The sequence below is a fragment of the Cervus elaphus genome, chromosome 21 (assembly GCF_910594005.1).
Source record: "Cervus elaphus chromosome 21, mCerEla1.1, whole genome shotgun sequence".
NCBI classification, from domain to species: domain Eukaryota; kingdom Metazoa; phylum Chordata; class Mammalia; order Artiodactyla; family Cervidae; genus Cervus; species Cervus elaphus.
In genome coordinates, this window is record NC_057835.1 from 22043138 (window position 1) to 22053202 (window position 10065).

At 37.6% G+C, this 10065-nt stretch overlaps 1 protein-coding gene across 1 annotated transcript in view; it reads left to right on the forward strand.

The window, feature by feature from the left end:
- Window positions 1-9688, forward strand: part of HAS2 (hyaluronan synthase 2) — a 29860-nt gene extending 20172 nt beyond the window's left edge. The window contains exons 3-4 of the mRNA XM_043880120.1: window positions 6294-6395; window positions 8042-9688. Coding sequence (XP_043736055.1) covers window positions 6294-6395; window positions 8042-8971 — 1032 coding nt within the window. The 3' untranslated portion in view covers window positions 8972-9688. The remainder of the gene's footprint in view (window positions 1-6293; window positions 6396-8041) is intronic.
- Window positions 9689-10065: the final 377 nt, after the last annotated feature.

Consider the following 10065-nt stretch of genomic DNA (forward strand, 5'->3'; position numbering starts at 1 on the left):
TTGTCTGATTCCAAGGTTTTGTTTGACACTTTCTTTGCAGTAGTATGTTTGCTCTGACGTTGTTTAGGGGCCTAGCACTGGCTTGTGTTTGCTAGTGAATAACTATTGGGGAATTTCAGAATTCTGGCTGACTTCTCTTTCAGGCAATAGCCTGAGGGAAACAGGGTAGGAGGGTCTTTCCATTTACTATGTGGTTAAGTTGTCAAAGGGAAAGTAGTAGTGGGATCCTGACCAAAGGTAAATTTCAAACATATTAGCAATAAATAGTCTCGCTGCATCCAGGTTAAGATGAAGGTCAAGGTTAAGAAAGGGTTGCGCCTTCTAAGCAGACAGAGGATGAAGGCAGTAGCAACAGTAGGGGTCTGGATTTATTTTCAACCTTGTTTCCTCAGGCAGCCTAAAAAATTAAGACTTCCTCTTGCTGCGTAGCTCTCAGGGCCCTTTGAAGTGGTTTGGAGCAGACAGATATGGAGAATCCACCAGTCAGTCTGAAAGGAAATATGTTTTTTTAAAAAGGTGAAACATGGGGAACTTGGCGTTTTAGACCTGAGTCAGGATTTGAAAGACATTTGATAGAAGATGTAACAGAATAGTTTTCTTTAAACTATGGTGAGGTAGATTAATGATAAGTGAGGTAAGCTAGAGTGGATTTATAGTCTGATAAGTTATGACTAGACAATGATAGTCTATAACTATTATAGATAATTCCAGACACATTTAAATTTGTTCACTGTGATAAGAGATTCTTAATATGTAATCAATTTTCATGTTCCTTTTAGAGATTCTCTGTCGAGTTATCTATCTGTGGTAAAGACTGCCATGCTCTTTGAGGTGTGGGTTTACTTACAGTATAAAAACATAAAGGTGGTTATCCTGTACAAAGGAGTTTGAGCAAATTCCGGGAGATAGTGAAGGGCAGGGAAGCCTGGTGTGCTGTAGTTCATGGAGTCGCAGAGTCAGACACGACTTGGTGTCTGAACAATGAACAATGAATGGTATACTTCTCTATGATCCTTTGTAATTACAAGGTACTTTTCTATTTGGTGTCTTACTCCACTATGACCTACTGAAAATTGTAGAAGTGAGATATAGGACTCACTACTTAATTGAGGCTTCTTGATTCTGAAGATATTTGCTCTTATAATAGGCAAATCTTGGCTAAAGAAGAAGATCTAGTTTATTAATATTTTATACTTTTGATGCAGTTACTCTTACTAATTATAACATGTGGAGATGGAGGAAATCTTTTTTAAAAATCTACTAGAATTAAAATTGTGGCTTAGAACATACTTTATCTCAACTTTTTAAAAAATTTTTATGACAGAGAACTCTCCTCCTGCAACCAATTATTGGAGGCCCAGGGTTGGTGAAGTTTGCTTGTAAAACACCTGATAGTAAATTTCGGCTTTGCACACCATATGGTCTGTGTTGTAACTGTTCAGCTTAGCTGGTTTAGTGTGAAAGCAGTCATAGATAATATGAAAGTAAATGTGTGTGACTGAGTTCCAATAAATCTTTGTCTATGGACACTGAAATTTGAATTTCATATAATTTCCATGTGTCACAATTATTTTTTTTATTTTCTTCAACTATTTAAAAAGATAAAGATCATTTATCTCATAGACCATCCCAAAACAGGTGGCAAGGCTGACTTGATTCTTAGTCCTTAGTTTGCCAACTCCTGTTGTAGACATGCAGAAAGGGGCAGCCCTAACTCTTGGCTTGAGCACTGATGGAGGGGAGCCATGGCCTTACCCACTTTAACTGATGATTCTGTGGTTATGACTGAGGCGGCTGGTTCTGCCCCATAACATCTTCTTTCTTCGCATTTTCCATTCATTTTAATCAAAATTTGGTGACTGCCTTGTTTCCATATCTCCCAGTGAGAAATATTATGACTGGTGATCATGCAATTTAAACAAATTAGAATGATTCATTCAGGGTGGACAGAAAGACAGTTTGATTTGTTCTCAGTTTCCTGTGTGCAGGTCATGTCCCGTGGTTTTCCCCAGTGTGAAGTTAAGCTCTTCATGAACTGGTGTGTTTTCCCCCACAGCTTCTAGCCCAGAGCTAAACAGCCAACCTCTGTGAGGTTATACACTTGTTATTAATTGGTGGAGAGACAGCTAGAAATCCTGTTTCTACTAGACTAGTTTCAAGAAGGGCTAGGGTTAAAGCCTTTACACACAAACAAATCAATACTATTATGTCCATGAACATACTTGCTTTCACAGACTGTCGTAGATGGTGGTTTTCTAGTTGGCATTCTATCACCAAATAACATCCAGAAATTGAACTTCTATAAAGAACTCTTTAATCCCACTATAACAAACCCCTCCCAAGGGATTTCTGAGAGCTTTCCCTTCTGACAGTTAAATTCACCATGTGAACAATCTCTCTCAGAGAACTTCTGGCACTTTGCTGTTGGAAATTGGGAGGGGCGGGCCCAGCTTAAATATGCAGAACCTCAGAAGTTTGGTTCCACTTTGGTCATTTCAGAGAGGCAGTTCCCTTAGCCTGTTTCTGCTCACAAGCAGGAGGAGTTACCTAAACATTAATTCTAGATTGCCCCCTTCCTGTTGTTTTTAGTCTTATTTTAGCTTTCTGGTTTTACCTTTCCCATCTTGAGTCAATAGAGGTGGGTGTGGCCATAAGCTCTGGATGCTGAGAGGTTGAAAGTTGGGTTGAACTTCTGCCTTCACTTTTTAGTACCCTAGTGACTGGCCTGCCAGGCTTATAACCGTGTATTTACAAAACAGTGATAAACAAGGCAAGAGAGCGGAAAAACATTGCTATTGGAAGAATTTGTCTAGGTTTCTGAGGTTTTGGATCTTGGATACAAGTCCAAGTATTAGCAAAATTCTGTTTTTTTTAATGGAACACTAATGCCTAGCTGCTGTCTATTTTTTCCTCCTCTAAAATAAGTCAGACCATGCTGGACCAAAATAGAATGCATCCCCACTCACCCAAAAGGGGCAAGAAGTTATTTAGAAAATGCATGTTTCTAAATAGGGACAGTAATATAAAAATTCAGAAATTAACTTTCATATAGCTAATTGACTTTAGAGAGGTGATTTCATTTCTATAATTTTGGATACCCTATATACTCCTTAAGTTATAAATTTCAATAATACATTTAAATTGCTGTTTTCACCAACATTATTTGTTATTAATATACATTAATTTTTTCAGAAAAATCTATTAATAAAATTAAGCAACATACATTTTAAAAAATTTTGAGATTTCCTAGTTATATATGTGAGGGTCTCCTACAATATACACATAGAAAATCCATTTGACCTCAGAAGTGTGTGCATGCTCAGTTGCTCAGTCATGTCTGATCCTTTGGACCCCATGAACTGTAGCCCGCCAGGCCCCTCTGTCCGTGGGATTTCCCAGGCAGAATACTGGAGTGAGTTGCCATTTCCTTCTCCAGTTAACTCAAGAGTTCATGCTTCTAAAAGTTGTTTTCATATTTTTTCATTCACAACTGGTATATCAGATTCCTACTATTTTTATAAACCAGTTCAGAGAACTGTAAAAATACTGGCTTTTGATATAACTAGACTAAGTCTTGATTAAATTAATAGATGTAGCCAGACGACATAGAAAAACGACGGAACTGCAGCTAACACTCCGGTCTCTGGCAATCATGTCTTTTATTGCTTGTGTGGGGATATGATACTGGTTCATGGTGTGTCAAGTTTGATCACTGTATGTCTTCTTGGGCCTGGCTGAGTCCTCCAGAAAAAGATATGATGTTATTAATATAATTAGAAGTACAGAAGTGACAGCTCTTTTCCTACTTCTGATTTTCTTTGATCCTGTGGAAGAATCTCCATCCACAGGTATAACACACCTAATTCCTCCCTATGAGAACTGACTTAATCTGGTCGGGGAGTATGGAAGATGTAAGGGGTAGCCTAGTTCCTTCTTTCTTCTGGGAGTGGGCTACTCCGAAGCAGCCATACCTTTCAAAGGGCCATTAACTCTTCAGGAGGAGACTGGTCCCACTTAGGTGCTGTTCAGAATTGATACATTAGTAGTTCTGGGGAACATAATTATAAAACTGGCTACTGTATTGATATGAGCCCTATTTTCCATATCAGCTTTATGAATATATAGGTAATATTTTGGCTTCATATCTCCTTTATTCTTCTGTTTCATTTTTCAGTAAGTTCATAAATCAGCTTGGAAAGAAACGTACTATTTGTAACCCTGCACCTTTGGCCTCCAGTAGAATCTTCTGTGAGCCATTCTTGGGTATAGACAAATTCTAAAAGTTTTCTTGAAGTTGTAATTGGTTTGCTTTCAAAATCGGTTTGCTTTTTTTTTTGGCTTGTATAAAGTTCATTTTTCAAAATAACAATTAGCACTTACAGAAAAGCTTAAGATAATTTACATCTCAGTCAGTTCAGTTGCTCAGTCATGTCTGACTTTTTGCGACCCCATGAACCGCAGCACACCAGGCCTCCCTGTCCATCACCAACTCCCGGAGTTCACCCAAACTCATGTCCATTGAGTCGGTGATTCCATCCAACCATCTCATCCTCTGTCATCCCCTTCTCCTCCTACCCTCAATCTTTCCCAGCATCAGGGTCTTTTCAAATGAGTCAGCTCTTTTCATCAGGTGGCCAAAGTATTGGAGTTTCAGCTTCACCATCAGTCCTTCCAGTGAATATTCAGGACTGATTTCCTTTAGGATGGACTGGTTGGATCCCCTTGCAGTCCAAGGGACTCTCAAGAGTCTTTTCCAACACCACAGTTCAAAAGCATCAATTCTTCAGTGCTCAGCTTTCTTTATAGTCCAACTCTCACATCCATACAGGACAACTGAAAAAGCCAGTGCCTTGACTAGATGGACCTTTACTGACAAAGTAATGTCTCTGCTTTTCAATATGCTATCTAGGTTGGTCATAACTTTCCTTCCAAGGAGTAAGCGTCTTTTAATTTCATGGCTGCAATCACAATCTGCAGTGATTTTGGAACCCAGAAAAATAAAGTCAGTCACTGTTTCCCCATCTATTTGCCATGAAGTGATGGGACTGGATGCCATGATCTTAGTTTTCTGAATGTTGAGCTTTAAGCCAAATTTTTCACTCTCCTGTTTTATTTTCATCAAGAGACCCTTTAGTTCTTCTTCACTTTCTGCCATAAAGGTGGTGTCATCTGCATATCTGAGGTTATTGATATTTCTCCTGGCAATCTTGATTCCAGCCTGTGCTTCCTCCAGCCCAGCATTTCTCATGATGCACTCTGCATAGAAGTTAAATAAGCAGGGTGACAATATACAGCCTTGATGTACTCCTTATTTGGAACCAGTCTGTTGTTCCATGTCCAGTTCTAACTGTTGCTTCCTGACCTGCATATAGGTTTCTCAAGAGGCGGGTCAGGTGGTCTGATATTCCCATCTCTTTCATAATTTTCCACAGTTTATTGTGATCCACACAGTCAAAGGCTTTGGCACAGTCAATAAAGCAGAAATAGATGTTTTTCTGGAACTCTCTTGCTTTTTCGATGATCCATCGGATGTTGGCAATTTGTTCTCTGGTTCCTCTGCCTTTTCTTAAATCAGCTTGAACATCTGGAAGTTCACGGTTCATCTACTTTTGTATATAAAGAGCTAGATGAATACTTAATACTTTTAAAATAAAAAGGTCGTCTGACCATCAAGCTAGTTTCCTTTCTGATGGAATGTCATCTGCTAAGTCCAGGTCAAATGGACATCTTGTTTCAGAGTTATACAACCCACCTTAGAAGACACCTTCCTGTCTTAATTACCATATTAAAATAGAGAAAAATAATTACTGTTAAACATACCTCTTTTTCAATACTGCCATAGGAGTTTTCCATCATCATTCAGACCTGAGGAATAAGATATCTAAAAGCTTAATTTAAGGCAATTAAAAAGAGAGAGAGAGACATTTATGGTGACCAATCCAAGATGTTTTCCAAGACCCGGAAACCCAAGGTGTTACCAGGGATATGAGACTTTCATTGCCAAAATTAAGTACATCCATGGTGAACCAGGAAAACCTGACCATGTTTCATGACATGCCTAGGTCATCACTTCATTTGTTCTTTCTTCTCAGCAATATTATTAGCTTAAATACTGAGTTTGCAAGTTCTTTGTATTAGCCATCATATAACAAACTCACATTCAGATGATACTTGCTTATTGAGGCCTTGTGACAATAGGCTGAAGGCATAATATATATATATGTCCAATTTTGACTACATGGAGCACGCTCATTGTCTTATTTTCTTTAACTCATTACTTACTTTGTTTTCAGGTTTGTGATTCAGACACCATGCTTGACCCAGCATCATCTGTGGAGATGGTAAAAGTTTTAGAAGAAGATCCCATGGTTGGAGGTGTCGGGGGAGATGTTCAGGTATGTATGGCTTTATGTTTTCCATGAGTCACTTTTAGTAGCAACCTTTGTCATTGATTTTTTGAATATATATTTATTATACACCAAACTGTGTGCCAGGTATTGTTTCTGGAGACTAGACACTTTAGAATGTGTCTTGTACCCACTGTACTACCTCTTCTACTGTCTAAATTGAAGTAATTTATAATTTCTTTGCTTAACTGTGGGTCGTAACACATGTATGTAGTAGCTGATAAGTTAACATAAAATACAATGTAAGTGTGTAATTTCTGCTGTATCTTTTTAAGCCATAGCTTAATTTTCTGGTAAAATGATGTTGGAATTTAGTGCAAGGATTAAGAAATGGAGGTATGGCTGTGGGTGGTTTTTATTACTATACCATATACCTCTATATTTAAAAGCTGAGCAATATATGACTGGTCAAAAAATCCAAATCGGGAAAACTAAAGTAAAAAAGAGAAACTGCAATTCAAATTTACACTAGAGAGAAAGTCAAAGAAGTGGATTTTCCAGTCATTATTTCCCGTTATTTGCTATCAATAGAGAAACAATACGTGAAAGCAATATTAACGAAGGTGATTAATATTTATGGATGAGAAAACAATATGTTAAAATATATGAAGATTAAAGTGAATCCTTTGCAAAAATACAGTTAGATTTTAGGAAAAAGTGAGAAGCACATGAACTTTCGACTTTAAATGTAGGTATTATGTTGATGTATAATCCATATTGATATGCTCAGTACCAGTGAAGGCAAAGAAAATGAACTAGAAGGACAAAGAAATACCCTGGTGATTATAAGGAAGCATATAAAATCCAGATGAAAAGGGAACAAAATTGAGACAGAGGAGAGAATTAAGAAATATTGCCCCTCCCCCAAAGCTAATAATTTTAGTAGCCTGTATGTAGAGCCTTATTTCAGGATTCCAGTTTTGAGGTGAGCCAGAGAAAACCCCTTCATCACTAGCATTGCTAAAACTGGAGAGGAAGGAGAATAATAGAGTTGGATGAGTAGGAAAGAGAAGAAGATGGGACTTAAAAACCTTCAAATATTGGATGGTAAGAAAGTGACAGAATAATTTAAAGGCTGAGAACTCAATCCTAAAAAAATCCCAATGTTACAACAAGAGAAAGAAAACATAACGAAGGAGTACAGGGAGTGATGAAGTAAGTAGAAAAAAGTTATTTTTAACAAGTCTTAACACATACACATCACTTATCAAGTTAATCTAGTAATACACGAAGAAAATAAAGGAATATCATGTTAAAAAGGAAAGAAATAAAAATAGAAGGATAAAAAAATCAAACATGACTCTAGGTAGTAACCTCACAATAGTGCAGATTTTGTTGGTATTTTTAGCTGGGGCTTCAGTTTAGTCGCTCAGTCGTGTCCAACTCTTTGAGACCCCATGGACTGCAGCATGCCAGGTTTCCCTGTCCATCACCAACTCCCGGAGCTTGCTCAAACTTAGGTCCAAAAAAAAAAAACAGGTCCATTGAATCAGTGATGCCATCCAACCATCTCATCCTCTGTCATTCTTTATCCTCACAACTTCAATCTTTTCTAACATCAGAGTCTTTTTCAATGAGTCAGTTCTTTGCATCAGGGACTTACCTTTATTTAATTACTTTTATTTTTCTTGCAGATTTTAAACAAGTATGATTCCTGGATCTCCTTCCTCAGCAGTGTGAGATATTGGATGGCTTTTAACATAGAAAGGGCCTGCCAGTCTTATTTTGGATGTGTCCAGTGCATTAGTGGACCTCTGGGAATGTACAGAAACTCCTTACTGCATGAATTTGTAGAAGACTGGTACAATCAAGAATTTATGGGCAGCCAATGTAGTTTTGGAGATGACAGGCATCTAACGAACCGAGTGCTGAGTCTGGGCTATGCAACGAAATACACAGCTCGATCCAAGTGCCTTACTGAAACACCTATAGAATATCTCAGATGGTTAAACCAGCAGACCCGCTGGAGCAAGTCCTACTTCCGAGAGTGGCTGTACAATGCGATGTGGTTTCATAAACACCACTTGTGGATGACCTATGAAGCCGTCATCACTGGGTTCTTCCCTTTCTTTCTCATTGCCACGGTAATCCAGCTCTTCTACAGGGGTAAAATTTGGAACATCCTCCTCTTCTTGTTAACTGTCCAGTTAGTGGGTCTCATAAAGTCATCTTTCGCCAGCTGCCTTAGAGGAAACATTGTCATGGTCTTCATGTCCCTCTACTCAGTGCTATACATGTCAAGTTTACTTCCCGCCAAGATGTTTGCAATTGCAACAATAAACAAAGCTGGGTGGGGCACATCTGGAAGGAAAACCATTGTTGTTAATTTCATCGGACTCATTCCCGTATCCGTTTGGTTTACAATCCTCCTGGGTGGTGTGATTTTCACCATTTATAAGGAATCTAAAAAGCCATTCTCAGAATCCAAACAGACAGTTTTAATTGTTGGAACGTTGCTCTATGCATGCTATTGGGTCATGCTTTTGACACTGTATGTGGTTCTCATCAATAAATGTGGCAGGCGGAAGAAGGGACAACAGTATGACATGGTGCTTGATGTATGATCTTACGTTTGATGTTTGCAGTTGCAGACACAACAAAACCTTAGCTCCTCTAGGGACTGTATGGTATTGTGGCGTCATATAACGCCACCAAAGGAGACATATCGCTGCTGCTGGGACTTGAACAAAGACATTTGTATGGGTTTATTTTAATTCTGCCAAAGGAAAATGATACATCAAGAAGAACAACTCAGATTTAACCTGATATTTCTATGAAAATGGGAAGATTCTTTGTGTATGCACTTTTTCCTTACTGTACATCCGCCTAACAGTGTTTTGCCCTATATACCTCACTAGCCATGCTTTATGTGGGTTATCATGGAAGAAAAGGATTTTGGAAACTCAAGGAAAAGTTCTTTCAACATATACAACCTAACTTATGGACTGTGTTGATAGCTAATTTTTTTTTTTTTTTAGAATGATTTTTCTGTTTAATTCTACCAAATGAAATGCCAAAGGAAATTTTACAGGCCGTTGGCTGTGCTGTATTTTTATATAATTGTACTGTGTTTTAAAATTTTTGTATGCCAATTTTAAAACAAATTTTGCATATTTTATATTTTACTTCTCTGCCAAAATACACCTGTTTTTCCTTTTTTTTTTTTAATAAAATAAGTTCTTAAAAAATTCCTACTTAAAAAGATTTCTACCCAAAATGTGAAACTTGGTTGACATTGTTCATGATAGAAAGAATAAAATATTTCTCTCTCTCTACCTTTAAAATTGAATAGTTATTTCTGTGAAAAAGTGAACTTTAAATGTTTTAACTTTTTAAAAAAGTTCTTTTAAAAAAGGCCAATACACCTGTCACACTTCCAGAGTAGAAATTCATACTTATCTGTACAAAGAAGTCGTTGAAAATCAAGGCCAAAGGGGTAGGAAAGTGCAATTTTTTCAAAAGATTGAAAAAGGGAATGTTAATTCTTGAAAGAAAATACTAGGCATCCAGCTGTGGACAAAATCTGGGTATCAAAGATAGTCTTTGGACATTCTCACAGTATTTTCCCAGGCTAAGAGCAATGTGGGAAAAATTATCTGTATAATTTGGACAAATACAATTCAGTTCATCTTTTGTTCTGTGACCTGTATTCACTGGA